This window comes from Molothrus aeneus, chromosome 5, assembly GCF_037042795.1.
Source record: "Molothrus aeneus isolate 106 chromosome 5, BPBGC_Maene_1.0, whole genome shotgun sequence".
Lineage (NCBI taxonomy): Eukaryota > Metazoa > Chordata > Aves > Passeriformes > Icteridae > Molothrus > Molothrus aeneus.
The window spans coordinates 21,707,631-21,727,186 of NC_089650.1; the positions used below are offsets into that span (position 1 = coordinate 21,707,631).

The following is a 19,556-nucleotide window of genomic DNA, read 5'->3' on the forward strand; positions in this document are numbered from 1 at the left end:
AGCCTGTCTCTTTTGAGTCCCCTTTCTACTACTCCCACTAAAAGGATTAAACTAGTCACTGCTTTTCTGCATCCAGATTTACACTTTTCTGGTATGATGACTAATTGCACGAGGAAGGAAAAGACTGATATTCTCTAAAGAAGCAGTTTCATTTAGTATTCCAAGAGCTGCTGCAGCAAAATCTGGTATGAGGCTGAAGAAAACTTCCATTGAGGACTGAAACTGTGTCAGCTGCCCCAGCCAACGTGACTAACCTGCAGTGTAAGAGGTGCTACTGCATGATACCTATGACTTTTATAGTTCTGAAAATGAACACTTCTTCATTTACAGCTGTTAAAGAAATGTTTGTTTATAGAAACTGGATCACAATGAAAAGCTGTCAAACAAATCTCTGACAAGTTTCTTCCTGTGGATTATGACCAATGCCTTTGTATGTTTTGGTAGCATACCAGTATGTCCCAAGCAGGAGGTGTTTTGCTCACCACATAACCAAAGCACCATCCAACCTAACAGATGGGTTGATGGTGAAAAGAAACACACTGTTCTCCCCTTCCCCCATTTTGTTTGGACAGTAGTGCACAAAACAGTTCAAAATAAAACTATATATACATTGAGACACAATACTACTTCAAATAATCCCCGAGATAGATTTTTCACTACTTATTTTCCCTGATGCCAAAGGATAACAAAATGTGCCAACATGAGTGAAAAAAGTTACCCTAGCAGCATTAAGAACAGTCGGCACGTGGGACTCTGTATCATCATACTTTATCTCTCTACTACTAATTATTCTAGTCATCAAACATTAGATCAAATAATCAATGAAATATTACTCACCTGCCTTTCACAAAATAATAAGCTACCTTAAATATGGATCACAAGGTAAAGCACAAGCACATTGACAAAGAAAAGCTACTGGCCTGTGTCAGAGCCCCTTGTTTCCTATCCTCATGTAGTGGAATTTCTACTACAGAGTGCACAAATGTCCAAGTCAAACACGTTATTAATATGCCATAAATTGAGATTTAAAAATTGCTTTAGAATTTATGACAATGGCACAGTAACTGTATAATGTACAGTAAGTGTCATTATCATATTAAACACATCTAAATGTTTAGAAATTTAATGATTTGAACTCTCAATTATTTTCATTAAAATACTTCTGAAGAGAGAAAAATCTCTGTACTTCTCTATACAAATAGATCTGTGGAATACTCTCCCACTATAACATCCATTTTTAAGAAAGTAACTTCATAATTTATACATACAGTATATTTTATTTCTTTCTATTACTTGCAACTGTACCACTGTAAGGCCACTCTGCTATAGCACAACTCACGTCTGTAACCTTATGTGGCTTTTCATATAAACAATGAAATTTAGGTAATAATTAGCACATAGAACAGAAGAATTCTAAAAATTAACTTCAAAACCCATAAATTAATTGTTCCTGAAAGTTACTCTGAACTACCAGAGAGTGCTAGATAGTCCCTGAAACCCATGAAATTTAAGGAAATACTACAAAGAACAAATATAATTCAATTTCTGCACTTATCTAAATAAAACATGAAATTTAGCTACGTACAGTTCCAGAGAGCACATCATGAGGGCAGCAGTTGAGAAGGTGGCTCTTGCACACTCGGTCATCACTGAATTTGATTCGCTGACGGGTGGTGTCACCTGCAATATAGAAATCAGCACGTTCCAGGTCAGAAACCTGTGGCAGTCAGACATGTCCTGCAAATTACATGCAAAGCGTTAACAGTGCCCTGTCACATACTGAAGGTCTATGGAAACTAGAACTCAAAACACGCTATGCTTCTTTGGCAAACAACACCAAAACCACAAATGTGTGTTTTAATGCTCTATAATGCTATTTAAAAATCCTCTCACACTTCCCCTTCAAAAATGCAGCAGGAAAAGTGCTTGAAACCAGAAAGTCAGTATTAGCTTAAAAACACTTTGATACAATAGCATTTGTTAAATGAGCTATATAACTCTCTGTTCAGACTTTGCATGAAATAGTGACGTATTTCTATGCAAGAATTAGCATATCAAAGCAGCCTCATAAACACAAAATGAAACACATAGAGTCTTCACCAAATCCCACCTGATACTCGTTTTATGATTTTGCTCTTGGATGCAATGCACCCTTTAACATTTGATGGGAGTAGCATAAAGAGTTGGCAGAAGAATGATTTTAAATGCTTACAAACCTGAAAAAAAATCAAACATACGGGCATAGCCTATATGCAAAATATTTTAGAGGTGTTTGCATATCTCCATATGATAAACCTTTTTTCTTTTTTCTTCTATGTGCTGTTTGTTGGGCTGGAACATCATAATTATATCTCATTGTGGCAGGTTGCAGCTCCTGCATCAGCAGAAGCATCAACATGCCCAGACACTGAAGTTCAATTGCAAGGTTAAATAATCCCTTCCCGGAGCAAGACCTGAAGTCTTCAGAACAAAGTAACCAGCTGGTATTCTGGGGATGAGGGCTGAACATGTCTCCCTTTGAGTAAAATAATTGTCACTGTTTGAAATTCAGAAGAGAGATCACTGCAATGGCTCTCTTCTTGTTAAGACACAGGCATGATAAAACACCTCGATCTCTCTAAGGATGCAGCCTTTTTTTTTTAACATAATTTGAGATGATCTCTTTTAATTGAAAACCTACTGGTGAATTACTGAAGCAGAAAGAGCTGCTGGGAGAAAAAGGGACATACAGTGAGCTCAGATAGCAGCCTCTTCCATTTCATCAAATATTTTAGAGTGTAGATACATTTTGCAGTTATTCAAGTTTTCTTTAATGGCTTCATGATTTGAAACTCTAAACTTCTAGATTTGAAACTCTTAATTCAAGAAGCCATATTCGCTACTGAGGTTAACTACAAGAGAGAGGAATAAAAAACCTGTATAATTTTAGTCAAACCTTTCTTATTATGTAATCAGATTTAAAAATATTCATTCTATGTGTAGGATGCTAATATATAGCATTTTCAGATGGGCCATGTTTCAGATTATTAAGTAAACAAAAACTTTCATAAACAACACAAGCTTAATTTGCCTGCAGGATACAACAGGTAAAACCTGTAACCCACACACCAAAGAGCTTCAAAGCAGTTCAACAATAGGTTTTCTAGAGGGCAACCTTACTGCTTGGTTATACTTACAGTACCAAAAATTCAGAGTAATCCCTTTATAATCATGCCTACTACTGCAGTAAAGAGTTTTGCTCTTCTTATTTTTTTTTTCTTTTTAGGAGGTGGATCTTTATTTTTTTAAACACATAACTGCGTTTGTTCCACATTCATTAACACATCTGAAAAGTTATTGATAACTCACGGCTCGGCGAATGCGGGGCCTTTCTGACACTCCCTTGCAGATTGATGTAGGCAGGCAAAGATACATTGAACCTTTATAAATAAAACAAGGGGCCAGATTGTTCAGTTTGTATAGAAAAATAGACTCTGCCAGCAATTTTAACACAGCATCTAGAAATACATGTTGACTGTAAAGATTCTTCTATATAAAGACACATCAACAAAATAAAGTATTTAAAAAAAACCCCAAAGCTGATGGCCTAATAGCCATAGGAGTCAAGGAGTTACCAAGACCAGAAAATTGCTGAAAGACTCATGTTCCTTAAGTAATGTTGGCAAATAGTATTTTCACAGACATTACCTCCAATTACCTTTTTCACACCTCTATCACAACTAGGTACTGATACTACAGCTGAAATACAGTCCCTTTTCATCAAAGTGACTAGAATGATAATCACAATTACCAACCAGAGGAAGACAGCATAGGGAAAAAAAAAAAGTGGCAGAAACTGAACAACAACAACCTAAAGAATACTTTACACATTTGTATTTGTATTTTAAACTTCTATTCTTTCTGCACTGTGCCTTTATTTAAGCATTTAAAAAACTTTTAGAAAGGTTCCCTTACAAATATGATTGGGGTATTTACATTTTCTTTTCTACAAAAAGCAATTTTATACATTTGCATTTCTTTTTAATATATGCTGTTTCAGAAGGAAAAGTTTATTTAAAAAAAAGGTGTGGTATATCACATTCTAACAGTGACTGACTGTTGTGTCCCTCTGGCAGCTCATTTGCAAGTCTGATAGCCTCAGAAGAAAATGTTTTTATTCCTTCATGAATTTTGTGAGCTCCAATATTCCTAAATAGCGCACACCTCTTGGCAAAGACAGAAGATTTATTCTGCTGCTGACCTACACATGAATCATCCTGAGAGTGTATTGGCCTGGGATCTACATAGGTTGCTGAGGGGGGGGAGGGAAGAATAAAATCTGTGGATCCACTATGCACCTGATATTCTGCCTACAAGAGCAAATGAGATTTATGCAGATGCCTTCTAAGAACTAAAACAACACAAACAGATGTGTTCTTAAGACAAGGACTTCTGCAGTACAGCAGGTAACCAAAATGCTACTTCTGCTTGTCAAACTATAGGGAAGTTGATGCCTTCTCTGTATGGTCAGACAAACAAGTGAATACTAAATCTAAATAATGAGTATCAAAAAAATATTTTTTAAAAAATATATTTTATGTATTGTGTAATAAGAAAGTAATACACCCAGGCACCAAGTGGCTGCAGTCACCTAAGTTTCAGAAGTACTCTTGAACATCTATAAAGAGGACACAATCACTGATATTTCAGACCTTATTACAAATTCTATTTTAATAGGTAAATAATTAAATCAGCTCAGAATAGCAGTTTATTTAACCCTGCCTCTGAAGAATAGCACAATATTCAACTACTTGATCTTTAAGACTTATGCTCATTACAGAAATGAAAGTAATTTACCAGGGCATTACAGGAGTCAACATCTATTACTGTAAGCCATCCCTGTGTTTCCAATTAGATTTTTTTCCACTAAAAGAAAAATAGTATAGTTGATAAAATTTATATGGAGAAAAGATAAATTAAATTTTCCCCAAGAAGCATCAGCTTTAATTTTACTGAAAGTACCTGTCCCAAACCACATTTCTCTAAGAAACTACTTTCCCAGTAAACAGAGAACTTTGAAACAGAACTGAAAAGAAAAAAAGCAAAACACCAAGGAAACTTCTATACTTGCACATTCCATATCTTTTACAAGCATAAGGAAGCTGCACACAAGATAAACGAGTATTCAAGAGATTATGGCAGTAATGTAAACTTTCTAAAGGAAGTTTTCTATTTTGCATAAAACATACTGACTACAAAATTAACATCAATATTTAAAACCAGTGCATACTGCTGATTAAAGAACATCCAGAGGTTAAGCTTACAATGTGCACTTGTAGTACACAATTCACTTTGAACTCCCAAGTCTAATCTATTAGCAGGCCACCACAATGTCATTCCTGTTCAGTATACTCTAATCACAAGGAGCAGAACGAGCACTAATGCGTCAACAATGCTTAGCATAGTAACACACTCATGACAATGACTTCTTTCATCCAGGATCTCTTACTATTCTGATGTACCCTAATACACTACTGTCAACAATCCCAAAGCACTAGTGAGAATAACCCTTTATAATCCAACTGTAACCTCTAATTGTAAACCAGTGGTGCAATCCATGCAAAGGAAACCAAGTGAATTTTCATTTTCATGTTGTTCACTTCCTGAACTAAGATACAGCAACAAAAAATGGTTAACTTTCCACTCAAATTTTTAAGCATGAGTCCCAACATGTTGGCAAAGGACTCTGAAAGCTTTATTCAAGAGCTACTAACAGGGTGGAGTATGTGTTTAAAAACTGTGTATCAAATTCCACCGGCAAAGCAAGCCCTGTCTAACCAGTATCCAACACCATTATTTAACTGAGGCTTATGCAGGCACAGAAGATCCTGTTCCTGCTGCACAGTGAACGGGCAGCTAGTTCTGATCCTCTTCTCACTAAACACTGCTCATGTCTTGATCCTAACACTTTTAGAATAATACATATTTCTAACCAGGACTGCTTCTGTTTTACACCATGACTGAAGCAACACTAATTAATTCAGACTATAATGAGACCATCCTGTAGCCAATGCATTACAAGTCGAACAAATAGAGGAATGGTCTTCCTTGAGGTATGAATATGCCCATTTGCTTCTTCATAAATGCCATTTTAGACAGCATCCCAAGTAGAGAATAATTCCTCAAATTCTTCACTGTTCCCATAATTTTTAAGGTTTGAACTATCAGAACTTTATAACAAAGCCAGAAAATACAGACAATTCCCTAAACACAGTCATTGCTCTTCAAACCTGACCACTCCTGATTGACGACTTGTCCTGGACACAAATAAAGCACCTTTTCATGAAGTTCATGTGTTCTGACTACTTTCAGATTTCTGAGCTGATTTCAGTTCAACATTCTGGGGAGGTTTTGCAGAAATTCCTGCATATGAGATATTTTTCTCTACCTTTGCTGCTGCTCTGTATTTGAAAGCAGAGCTCTTGGAAGAGACTCTTGGCACCCTAGCCTGGCTCTCAGCCTGGAGCTACCCAAAATGGCTACAAAATCCTCAGCAATGATCTATCAAAGTTTAAACACACATACCACCTTCTACCTCCAAGCATGAAGCAAAGTGGAAACCAAAATCTACCTAACCCTGCAAATACCAACATAAACACTCCACCCATTGTTAAGGACACAGAATCTCTTCATTAATCCCATACTAAAACAAAGAAATTACAAAATAGGTTACAAGTTCTAGATTACACCTCTGTTACCATATAAAGTGTGCCACCAAACACAGGATGAATAAAATAAGCACAGGAGTGTCACTTCAATTCCTTCCAAACAACAGGACAGGATTACTGACCACTACTAAGGATAACTGAAGCATAACCCAGAAAAACCAGTTAGGATGTGAACAGATGCAAAAAGGATCTACAACAAGAAAAGTGTGTTTGCTAGTAACAGCTGAAGAACTGAGTTGAAGACTTCAAACACAGCTCAGCTCAAAAAGCTGGCAGGTGAAGCAAAAGGAGGTGCTGACTGGCACTTTATACATACTGCTTCTGTCTAAAGGCTCTGGAGATTTTTCTGCTAGTCACATAGCACAGTATTTGTTAAGATGCTTGGGAGAACCTTTTCATGACCACAGTCTCAGAAGCATGCACAAATTCACCTGTTTTTAAAGAGAACTGTCCCAGATTGCAAGGCAAGATGTATTCTATTTGCCATCTGTATGGCAGCTGTCTTCTGTTAAGCGGGCAGTTTTCCTTATCTCTTCCACAACCACTCCTCCCTCCGGGGGACATCTGCTGATAACAGACTATTGAATGTCACTGCATGACTGGTAAGAACTACAGCATCCCATTGTGAGATGCTCTGCCCAGAGGGAGGAGCCAAGCATTCCTACCCACATATAATCTGGAGATTCTGGAACACCAGCACGGCTTCTCCACTGGATTCCCCAGAGGAACAGCAGCTGCCTCTTCTTCCACTGGATCTTCAGAGGAAGAATACATCCTTCTCTACAGGATCCCTGCCTCAAGAGAACCACATCTGACACTTCAGGAGGACTGCAGCCACAATTCCAATTCGACTGCTACTAACACCCTGACCCAGAGGGTGTCAGGTTGTGTTCTGACTCTGTCAGTGTTGTTTTAGTTTGCAGCATTGTTTATGTTATCATTTTATTTTCTCCCCTATTAAAGAACTGTTATTGCCTGTGCCCGCATTTTTTTTGCCTGAGAACCCCTTAATTTAAAATTTATAGCAATTCAGAGCGGAGGGGGGGGTGTTTTACATTTTCCATTTCAGGGGAGGCTCCTGCCTTCCTCAGCAAGCACCTGTCTTTCCAAACCAAGACAAGAATTTAATTAACTTTGCTAGATTTTCATATTTCTAGATTGTGGTCTAATTTTGAAATGGTGGCAATTATTTTAAAAACTCAAACCACCATCACATTTCTTTGCAACAGCCAAGTCTTAGCAGCTCCAAGATGTTCTGTGGCACCAGAGCCATTGGGATCTGCTGTGTCTGCACTACTGTCACAAGTAATGATCCTGCTTCAGCCTCTGCTTCCAACCAGTTCCTCAGGCTGACTCCAGCATTCACTCCTGCAGCAAGGCACAGCACATGACTGACCTGGTGGAAAATGAAACACTTGCGCAAGATAAACTGATTCAAGATCAAATGGGATCCTCCCCATAAGGCCTTTTACAGAAAAGTTTTTTCAATCTTTGCCCATTTAAACTGTATTATGGAAGAAGACCCAATCCTGGGGATACTAATATCAATTGTTAACATTTCCCTCAATTTGCAAATGACTCAATTTATAGTTATGATCCTATCTGTAAGGTTCACTCCTGTTTTCTGGAGAACAGGGATGGCAAAAGCAGGGTTTACCTAAGCGTACTATTAAAAAAAGCTTACTCAACTTTACAGTTCAAAACCAGTATTTTAAAAAATAAAAGTAATACTTTTCTATGTGCTATGTACTCCTAAATGACAAGTTTCTACAGCTCCGGTAAACAACAAAAAAATCAACTTGAACTAACCTTTTAACTATTGATATATAGAATAAAAACTCTTCTCTTTTAGTTCAAGTGATAACAGAAAAAAAAAAACAAAAAACCAAAAATATTAATATATAAGCACATAAGATTAGCACCTGGTTTTCAGCACTACTTATTTTGTAATATTTGAAAACCCAGATTATATATTCAGTAATTTATTTTTAAAGCCTCTCTAGGTATGGCAGGTTATCAGTACTTGGAATGCCATTTCAGAGATTTTTTTTCAGCCTGCCGTCATGACTATATTAAAAAAAGCCCAGCTTTTTACTAGCATCGAAATCAAAGATACTTTTATTTTTTTTTTTAATTTTGGCACAGTCCACATCCAATTCAGCTTTCCACTTGTCAGAGAAGTGTGCAAGAGAAGATTAACCTAGGTAATATGCAATGTATTTTAAAAAACTCACGTGCTTTTAAATAATAATTAATATGTGTTTTTCTCAAGTGTGTAAAAGAACCACTCCTGCCATTCAGACATTTCTTTGCATTGACATCACCAACCCAACTGCTTTTCAGTTAACCCAGCTGTATTCTAAGAACAGCAACTCACTGGCAAGTCCTGAGAAGCACCGGCCAAGTCCCCTCAGTTCCACTCTCTGTCAGGTGTCTGTCACATGAGCAAAGGCAGGCACGGAGCAGGGAGCACTGGGCCTGGCAGCTGCCAAGAGGCTGCCGAGCCCCACATCCTGGCAGGTATCAGCCAGCGATGCCCTGTGACTGCAAGTGCATCCATCCTGCTGCCCAAACTCAGCCAAGGGAGGCAGCAGGCTGCCAAGGAATTGGGGAAGCTCTCAGCTGTCCCTGCCCACAAGCACAGGGCCCTCTGGGAAAGGGCACAGCCAGGGGCAGGGGCAGCACACCCGCTTCTGGGTGGCCACATGCTCGGCAGCCCCGTTTGACAGAGAAGTCTCCTCTCTAGCACAGATGATTTTTCATTAATATTCTTACAGCCTTGTGGGTATTTTCTGAATCGCTGCGATCAATAGGAACTGTGCTTTCCAGGTGTTCTCAGAGCTTAACAGCAAATCTATAAAAACACTTAATCACTACACCTTCCAGGCTTTTCCTTTCTGGCCCTAGGGACACCAGTCATAATGAGTATGCACATTGTCCCACAAATTACAGCATACAGCTCATCTCCTAAAACCATGTTTGAGCATCTGATTGTGGAATTTTCAAAATCATTTTCAGAGCATGTTCATATTTTCTACAAATGATACTAAAACCTAAAAGGAAAAAAAACCGCTACACATATTCAGGCACGGCTGCTGGTTTTAAATTTACCTCTGAGTTTTTTCTATTCCCACCGACGAGATCAAATGTTTGATCTACTTTTTCTAAAACAGGTAAGATTTTTAAGCCTTCATATTCTAGTCTTCTCAAAAAAACCTCGACCAAGACAAAAAGACCTGCCAGACTTTGTGAAGTATAAAACTAAAAAGCACGTTTGTAATATTGAATATTATAAAACAAAAACATTGCCCAAGAAAGATTATTTTTTCAGAAACTCTATTGCATTTTAAACTCTAATGTGTTGCCAGGGAGAGCAAAATCAAAGGCAATGGGGATAAGTGGTGAAAATAAAGTTCTGACCTACCAAGAAATTAAAAAATTGACACATTTAATGAAAAGCTGCAATTTGCATGTTAACAGAAATAGACTATTTGTCAAAGGTAACAGGAATATAAAAAAACCTAACGACCACAAACCCCACTATTCTCAAGCTTAGCAATGTTTCAATGACCTTGAGCCTGGCCTTGGATTTATTACATACCAGCTCTGCAAAAAAAAGTTCATTTTCAATCCCTGTGTACAATTCAGTACAAATGATGCTGATGCTCCAGCTCCACTGGACTTTTTTTTTTTTTGTAACTAGAATGGTGTTACACAGAGATCCTCAATCCAATCATGGAAACCAGCTTTACAAATCATCTTTTCTCCTTATCCTTCCCCATCCTGCCCATTTTGTTTAAATGCTTCCTTTCTAGCCAGTTAGTTTGTGAACAGTTCAGCACATGTGGTTTAGGAATTACAGGGTGAGCAGGAGGGGGGGAATACAATTATCAATACAATAACTGCCTTCTTACAAAGCCAGAGAAAATATAGCCTGAAATGGCTATTCTTGGTTTAGATTTTAGTCACTTAACATTTTTGGGCAGCTGTCTCAAGTAAATGACACTCTTCTCCCATCATCCAACAGAAACTTTCAGAAACTGAAACGGCTCCTCCACCCGCCTGAAAACTTCTGTGTAATGTTAGGGTAGCACTGAGACAGCGATGTAGGTGCCAACACTGGGAAGACTTGAGTTCCATAAGCACAATGTTACTTTGCCAAGCACTCAGACATATGCAGCCACAACAGGAAGTATTGGAAAATCTTCTGAAGCAAGACAAAACCACCCCAAATTAGATCCTGTATGATGACAACTCACTAAACAGCCTTACTCTGGAAGACAATTTTCACAGAACAGTAATTTAGAACTCTGCAGAAAGCATTCACGATACAAGGAGTATGCATAAACCAGTTACATTTTTCAAAATTCTAGATTATACTAAAAGAAGCTGTCATTTCACATGAGCCCAGTACCCAGAGATGACCAGGACATACAAGGTACGTCCCACTTCCACATCCTAGTCAGCGCACGGGGGAACAGGTAACCATTAATTTAACAAGTTAATTCCACAAACATAACACATCTGCAAGAGTGAGTACAGATTATGAGTACCACATGCAGAACATTTAAATTACCTCTAATTGCTGCCTACCCTCGGGTGCAGAATTCTCTTGTTTGCAAGTTAAGAACTGCACAGCCTAAGCGGAACTGCTCTTCTCTAGCAGCTCCCCCAACTACCTGGATTTATGGGCGAGCGCCGGTTCAGACTTTCAAGCTGATCGCCATGCACTCCGACAAAAACTGCAGAAAGCTTTACGCAGCAATACTCTCCACTGTGTGATCGCAGAGCGACCTGAAACCTGACCGTACATCTCCTATCTCTCTCTGAGAATGACTGCCTCCGGACGTTAAGCTTTTACTTGGCTGTTTAGGGCGCTATTTTTTTTACAGTTTGTCCACTTAGGTCAATCTCCCATTGCCTTTCAGAAAGCAACAGCCATACCCGCCTGCTGGCTAACACGATGGTTCGGGCCACAATTTAGACAACTCTGTAACGACACAAAACCCCACCCTGCTCTGCTGAAGGGGCTGTTGGTCTGGGGGGATTTTTTTGGTCCTCCCCTCGATGATCAGAGTCTCTCAAGCGTGTGTGCCCCTGTATGGTGACCGGGCGGAAAGGGTGCGCGCCGCGGACACCGCCAGGAGCGGATCTCCAATAACAGCGGCACCGCCATTGCGGCCGCCCGGACAGCAGCCGGCGCCGGCAGCTCCGCGGGGGGAGGCGGCGCCCGGCTCCCCCCACCCCGCCGCCGACGGTCCTGGCAGCCCCGCCCCGCGGGGGGTGCGGGCAGCGGGTCTCGGGCCTGCCAATCACGGCGAACACCGCCCGGCCCGGCCGGTACCACCGTGACCTCCGGGGCGGCGGCGGCTCCGCCCCCTCCTCCCCGCCCCACCGCGGCCGGGGAAGCACTTACCGTCCCGGGACGTGCCCATGAGCTGGTCCAGCATGGCGCGCATCTGGGCCTGCGCCGACATCTTGAGCGCGGGGGGGGCCGGCGCGGCCCGGCCGAGTCACGCCGACAGCGGCCTACAAGGCCCGAGGCGCGGCGGGCGCTCGGCCCTGCCCCTCGCGTCACAGGCGGGGCCGCTCCCCCGCCGCCGCAGAGGGAGGGAGGGAGCGGGCGCTGCCCCCGCCCGGCTTTCCCGGTGGGAAGCGGAGCGGGAAACTCGCTTCGTGCCGGTGCCGCCGCCTCGCGCCCCCACACGCTCCCTCACTCCCGCTCCCTCCCGCGCCCGCCACGCGCGCGTGCCGGCGGGAACGGAAACCCACGCGCACGCGCCTTGCGCTCCTTCGTCCGCTCCGCGACGTCAGCACGGACGGGCCTTGGCGCTCGCACATTGGCCACGTCCTGCGCCGCTCGGCCAGTGACGCACCAAGCCCCGAAGCTCCTGATTGGGCCGCCGGTCTGGGGCCTTGGGGCGTGCTGATTGGCCAGAAAGGCCGCGTGGCCGGTGTGACGTCACGGTCTCCGGGTCAGCGGCGGCGCCGGGCGCGGCTGGGGTCCCGGGCGGCCCCGGAGCGCAGCGGGGGGACAGCTCCCGTCTGGGGACAATTCCCTTTTGGATTGGCGTGCAGCACCACTGCCACGGCCCCTGCCTCCCTCAAGTATGGGTACAGTCGTGGTGAGATAAGTTACTCTGATACCCCGCTAATTGGAGAACCTCCCTTAAAACTGAGGCTATTTGGCTGATAATTCGACTTACAGGGCACCAAGGTCCATTAAAAAAAAAAACCAAACGAATTTTTCCCATTCTAACGCCTGCATTTTGTGACTCTTTGTCAGCCGTCGTGTTGCCATCTAGTGCCCAAACCCGTCACAAAGATCAGTTGTAATCGTCCCCAGGCGTTGTCGTGTTCAAGGTTAGCTCCACACGAGTGAAAAAGGGCCACACGCAACCTCCCCTAATAATAACCCCCCTCACCCCAATTATCTGTATTTCAGAAGGACTTGTAGAGAAGATGTTCTTCTGTAACACATTCAGGAAAAGATTCTCTACCCAGTGCTCTTCAGCTAATTAGACTATGTCCTGGCTTTGCTTTTTCTTTAAAATCTAAATTTACTTTTGTTAGTCATCACGTTGGATTGAAGGGGAAGTAAATGGAAGAGACACCAATGCTTGTTAGAAGTGTCTGTTTAGGTACCTTGGTATGCTTAGGGGAAATTTAGAATTTTTAGTGATTATTTACACCAACACCATACATACTTTAGCTCCTTCTACTCTTTAAAGAGCATCTGTGTCTGGCCAAATGATCACTTTTTTCTTTTTTCTAATTTTATTTTTTAATTTCCCTTCTCAAGCAATATACTACAGAATGCAGCGGTTTTCATTAAATAATGCTGAACAAGCAGTGTGTCACAGCCATTCTCAGTGTGTGGTGACATCCCACAACTTTATCTACTGAGCTGAAAATAGGTTGATACTTTTCCACCCATTATATCAAGGCTTTTGGAAAAAAACACCATTTAACTTGTGAGACTTGCAAACTGGAATTCTGGTCAACAGAACCCTAAAACTTGTAGTTCACATCTCCTTGCCTTACCTAAGCAGCCCAAATTTTCCCTGTTTTAAGGATCTGTTGTGCCTATCCACTATACTGTGGGGATTAAACCATTCCCAAGTTTTAAATACAGGGGAAGGAAGAAACAGACTCAGATGAACTGATTCTCTTTGCAATGCTTTTCTGACAAAACACTTTGTTTTCCCTGGCAGTAAAAAAACCCCAACAAACACACTCTAATTTTCTTGGAGTTGCCTCAAGCTTCTCCCCAGATAAACCTCACATTTTTAGCCATTTAAAGTCCTTCTTGTTATAGATTTCTTACATATCTTGCACACAATACAACACTCTCTTGTGAACAGCAACATCTCAAGGCCTTTTATAAAAAGAAACTCACTGCTCCAGATTTGTGAGGTGAGTCCCATTTGTGCACCTCCTGTGACTGCCTAGAGTCAGTTCCCTTCAGGTTTTCTGAGATTCAGAGGGAGAGGGAAGCACAGGAAGCTGGCAGTCACTTCTCAGGGACAGGGAGAAACATGTAACTCATTAAGAATTCATCTCTCTGAATCGCTACTGCTCACTCACCGCCATGGTAAAATTCAAAAAAATCTTTAAGGTGGAAGAGGTTTGTGCTACTGCAGTGCTCACCAGAACCCACAGACGCTCCACAGAAGAGACCTTTGTTCTTGGGAGAGTAGGGAATTCCACGTACACAGAATATGGCTGGGAAATGCCTCAGTAAACACTGGACAAATTCTCTCACCTACCGCATTTGAATCACGTGGGGGAACCACGAACGCCTGCAACCCCTCAGACAAGCAGTTCGTCAGTTCATCATGAAGGCTGACATGTTTTTCCACTACAAACCACCTCTCTGTCAACCCTTGGACGGGTCAGGACACACGTTCACAAGGTCGGGGTGGGCGTCTGGGAGGCCTGATGAAGGCAGAAGGGGTTGGTTGTCTCCAGTTACGGCTTTCACGCCATAACCTAAACTTGACAAAAGGCACCTGCTAGAGACCCCAGGCCATTCAGTAGCTCTAGGATAAATATTTATTTATTGAGGAATAAACATTGAGCACAGCAGTCCCGCCTCAGCCCTTCCCTCCAGGCTGCTGAGGCAGTCTGAAGCCCACCAGCCCGGCGACCTCCTGTGGCGAGCGCTCTCCCCTGCCGTGGTACTCGCGGTGCAGGGCCTCGTGCTCTCGGACGCTGCGCAGCAGGCACAGGTAGGTGGCGGCCTGGAAGTGCAGCTCCTGCTGGGCCCGGCACAGCTTCTCGCTGGTCACCTGCGGGGAGCGGCGGTCAGGGCGGCCCCGAGGCCTCGCCGAGACCCGGGAGCTGCCGGGGGGACAGGAGCGGGGAGGGGAAGGCGGCGCATACCCGGTGCGCGCGGAAGGCCGCGAGCACGTGCCGATAGGCGGGGCTGTCGCGATAGGAGCGGCCGGCGGCGTGGCGCAGCTCGCGCAGGAGCGCGCGCAGGGTGCGCAGCGGGGCTCCCAGCGCCGCCATCTTCCGAGCCGCGCGCGGCGCGCCGGCCAATCGAGCGCCGCCGCCGGGCCTCGCCCTCGCGCCCCGGCAGTGCGGGCAGTCGAACGCCGAGCGAGCGATCGCCTCCTCCTACTCTCTGCCGCCCTCTCGCGCCGTTGCAATCGGCGCTGGTGAAGTGCTGGGGTTCGAGCGCCGAGGCTGGGGCGTGCCCGGTCCACGCCTCGTAACGGACCTGTGGTAACGCAGCGGGAGCACCGGGAGCCGTCCAAGAGGCGCATCACACGGCAGGAAACCCGCTTTGGCCGCGGGCGCGTCCCCGCCAGTTTCTGGGGTCTCCGTTTAAAAGACGCTTCGGGTCCCGCTGTACCCGAAGGGGACGCCCGGGAGGGAAGCTCAGGAGCTGCAGACTCGAGACAGCGAGCAGCTCAGAGACGTGAGGAGAGGCTGCACGGCTCGAGTGCGAAAAAAATTACCCACCCCAGATGGGACTCGAACCCACAATCCCTGGCTTAGGAGGCCAATGCCTTATCCATTAGGCCACTGGGGCTGCCGCAGGACGGGAGTGTCTATGCACTTAGTTATCCACTGTCCCCGCCCCTTCTCCTTTTATGGCGTGTATCGGAGGCCAGTGATTGGGCAGCGCCGCCCAACGCGGCTGCGCGCGGCCTCCTGGGAGCCGGGGCCGAGGCGGTCCCTCAATGGCGTTTGGCTGCAGCTCGGTAAAACACTGTGTTCCCACAGGGAAGGGCTTCCTTCCCCAACGAACCTTTTGCGGTTTGTAAGCGCTGGTCCTGGCACACAGTGTTACCCTTGCTCGGGTGGTTGCCCTGACCGAAGGAGAGCCCCCACCCCCAAACAGAAAAACCCGACAAAAAGCCCCAAGAGAGCCAACCCTTCAAGTGAAACCTTTCCCCATTTTTATTTTTGTGAGAAATCACAGACACAGGGCTAATATGTACATTCCTCTTTATTTAATACAGCACAGACACGTGACACATAGAAAAACAGAAAAGTACACTCATGAAAAAGCCTGTCGCAGTCAGGGACAGGGAACAGCTACGCCAAATTGAGTAAGGCTCCTACTGCAGAACAGGGGTCTGCCGGCAAGGGTGGATCCCAGAGCAAAGTCTGCTGCCTAAAAAAGCTTGTGCTCCTTTCAGGAAAGCAGAAAAGGGCAAGTCCCTTCCGGAACAGATGAAGGCAGCGTTCCCTGCAACGTTTGCAGGATACGAACCCCATGACTGTGTTTGGATCAGAGCACTGATAAGTGCTCTCCAGTTATTCTCACAGAGGGCCAATAGTCCTGACCTCTGAAAGCATTGGACTGCTCAGGGATAGGAAACCTGAGTACCTGGAAGGAGTGAAAACGTCAAGTAGTCACACAGAAGAGAGTTAAAATTAGCCTCCCTGACAGGGCTCTGCTAGCCACAACTGGGAATGTGCAAGGAACTAACCAGCTTCCCAACTAACAAAAGACTAACAGCCATTAAACTGACCAGAACAATATTATAACGCGTTGGAACTGACGCGGGCTTTTGAGGCAGCAGCTTCTTCCTTTTCCTGCTTCAGTTCAGGATGGAGATAAAGCAGGCACCAGTTCCTCTGGCAAAGAGCCTTACACACTTTTAAAAAATTAAAATACAAAAAAGGGAGACAGGTGTATTTACAAAATCCATGGCTGGTACAGTACATCATTTTTAAGACACACTAAATGCTACAATCTTTCAGGTCCTGAGATTATTACAAAAAAACCAAACCAAAACAAAAACAAACCCCAACAACTCAAAACTTGTGTTCAGGTCCAGTTTTATAAGGAGAGAGGAAAGAAACCACACATTGAAAACACAGTATCCCTTGAAGTTATTGGAACACACCTCCCTAAAAAATCCAAGTGAAAGTGGTGCTTACCACCCAAATGTAGCTGCATTTGGTTGTCACAAGAGGGGAGCATTTAATGGGGCAGTTTCCCTGGAGAGCTCATCAGGTAAGCACAAGGCTGTTGGGATCCTCTCTCCATTGCTAAGCCCTATGATCTGGAACTCAAGTGTTAAAAGGAGGAAGGTGACCTTGTACAAATTCATGTTGGACTGAGGAAAGCATCACAGGAATCCCCAACTCAAACAGGTTTGCCATCTCCCAGTAACTGTGCGCTCCTTTGTTTGAAGCCGAGGAATGCAAAGAATTCTAGCTGTGATTTAACATGTGTTAATAACAAAAAAAAATTCCTCCAGCTTTTTATTCTGAGCTCCCCAGTTGAAGGCAAAATAGTTTCTCAGCCCTTCGTTGTCTAGGGGATCACAGCAAGTCAGGTAGAATTAAACTGTATCCAAACTTGCTAAAATATATATAGATATATAGATTAGAAGTTACACCAAACAAAGGATACGGAGGCCAAACTGCTGTTGAGGGGATGTTCCCCACTGCCATTAGCTGTGCAGGGCACTCTTCTTCACTGACCCTCTTTTAACAGGCAGGCCTACAGGGACTTGTACCCTCACCTGTTTTTTTTCCCCCAATGAACATAGAGATTTTGTATCATCAGAAGTTATCATCACAGATGCCCTTTTATTATAAGCACCTGATCTTAAGCTAGAGAATGGCAACTTTTTAAGGATTACTCATTAAATGCTTCTAACTCTCAGTAAAAGACTACAAGAGACAAATCACATTAACAAGGATACTAATTTAACTGCTAAAATATAGTGCTCCTCAGTAGACTTTTGGGGGATAAAAAGTAGTAGTTAATTTTGTTGGTTTTTTTTTTTTACAGTAGTCCAAAAATAAAATTTCTCCATCTATTTCTAGTACAGATCTTGATAACTATGCAAGAACATGTTACTAATTGCTACATGATGGAATCACCGGCAATAAAACACATACTACAATTCTCACCTCTGAGCTAAATTGTTATCTGTAGGTACATACAACAAGACTAAAAGACCAGTGAGAAATACCTGGGGACTGGGATTTAGTTTTAATTTAGCTGGTAACTCCCCTTGTTTAGAAGCAACTTCATTTCAATGAGAATTTACTTTAATTCACTTCTGATGCTGGAAAGAAACCTGGGATGTCTCATGAGTTTCTTCCCAAATCCAATCTGTACATTAAAAAACATTTCTGCAGCTTCTTAATCCAATTGTGAGAGCTGACTATTCTACAAAACTCTCAGACCAAAACCTGTCACAAGAAGTGATTTTAGCTTCCCTCTCAAGCAACTTCATGACACTTGACACTACGTGTTGCACCAGTGAAAGGGTTTCTTTTTTAAAATACATTTTTTTTTCATGTTAGCAAAAAGTTCTGCATTACAGACATTCAAAAATACTCCATTTTCTTTGGGTAAAATTTCAATATGTGTTAAGAGGGGTAGCTGGGGAAAGGGATGCATGTAACACTGAAACACGTAAATACTTATCTGCATAGTTGATATTAGTGACTACTAATCAAACTAAGGCCTTAGCTGGAAAAAGCTGAGAACACAAAAAAGTTTCTTCCCCCACTCTGGTGAAATCTGCTAAAGTCTCAATGAAGCTCTGTCTACCTCAGCAACTGTTCAGTTTGGCCTATGATAGTGGCATCTTCTGACTGGTTTTGGTTTATTCTCTCCCACTCTTTTTCTCTTGGTACTAGACAATAGCAAATATGACTATTTATTGATAAAACACATCTGCACACACTGCTAGGAAGAAACAAAAAACCCTTTTAAGTGTTGCACATGATAGGAGCCAAACATAGTGTACATGCTTGGTTGGGATTACTTCACCATAAAGAAAATCTTAGTAGCTAATGGTTATTGTTTAAGCAGGAGATGACAGCAATGGAAGAGACTGACACACACTTCTAGATACAAAACATGGTGGTGGTTGGGGTAGAACTACAGCTGTCAAAAATGGCTACAAAAGACAGGACTATATCCTTGACTACTGACAAGATTAGCAGTTTTACTTAGGAGTGTGCAAAAACAGTAGCAGGGAATTTTTGTACTTCCCCAGTTCTGGGCCAGTTCCAGGCCATGTTGATCTCTCAGCATAACTCACAGCAGCACCAGGGCTTTCTAGAGCCCCAAAAGGCTATTACAGCAGCAAGGGATCACTGCATCATAGAAAAAGGACAATGAAGCCTCACCAGAAGTTTCCACAAACAAAGCATTCCCCTACACAACAGTTATTTTTCCAGTGGCCCAGTAAGCATACTTCTGGCTGCTTATTTTGGCAGTGATTTCTTAAGCAGTAGACAGACACAGATTTTTACAACAGCGCCATTTGTTAAAGACTGCAACAGTCAGCCATCATCACCAGCTGTAGATTCCTCATCCCACAGATCAGCCCAGGATGAAGAGCATGTGTTCAAAAGGAA

The 19,556-nt window shown here is 43.3% G+C and overlaps 2 protein-coding genes and 1 non-coding gene across 4 annotated transcripts in view; all 3 read right to left on the bottom strand.

Annotated features, from left to right (window-relative positions):
• Window positions 1-12,455, bottom strand: part of LUC7L2 (LUC7 like 2, pre-mRNA splicing factor) — a 30,117-nt gene extending 17,662 nt beyond the window's left edge. For both annotated transcript variants that reach the window (XM_066550036.1, XM_066550035.1), the window contains exons 1-2: window positions 12,124-12,455; window positions 1,586-1,680 (exon numbers count right to left, since the gene is read on the bottom strand). In XM_066550036.1, the coding sequence (XP_066406133.1) occupies window positions 1,586-1,680; window positions 12,124-12,184 (156 nt within the window). In that variant the 5' untranslated portion in view covers window positions 12,185-12,455. The remainder of the gene's footprint in view (window positions 1-1,585; window positions 1,681-12,123) is intronic.
• Window positions 12,456-14,748: 2,293 nt separating this feature from the next.
• Window positions 14,749-15,260, bottom strand: FMC1 (formation of mitochondrial complex V assembly factor 1 homolog). The gene is made up of 2 exons (XM_066550037.1): window positions 15,093-15,260; window positions 14,749-14,998 (listed from the first exon to the last, which is right to left on the bottom strand). Exons 1-2 carry the CDS (start codon window positions 15,219-15,221, stop codon window positions 14,804-14,806), a joined length of 324 nt encoding a protein of 107 aa, XP_066406134.1. The 5' UTR covers window positions 15,222-15,260; the 3' UTR covers window positions 14,749-14,803.
• Window positions 15,261-15,674: 414 nt separating this feature from the next.
• Window positions 15,675-15,747, bottom strand: TRNAR-CCU (transfer RNA arginine (anticodon CCU)). The gene has a single exon. It is a non-coding gene; the product is annotated as a tRNA-Arg (tRNA).
• Window positions 15,748-19,556: the final 3,809 nt, after the last annotated feature.

Excerpts from the sequence above, each read along its gene's own strand:
- FMC1 (XM_066550037.1), bottom strand. The coding sequence starts at position 15,221 with ATGGCGGCGCTGGGAGCCCCGCTGCGCACCCTGCGCGCGCTCCTGCGC. Across the intron at positions 14,999-15,092 it reads CGGCCTTCCGCGCGCACCGG|GTGACCAGCGAGAAGCTGTG; the intron begins GTATGCGCCGCC and ends CGCTCCCCGCAG.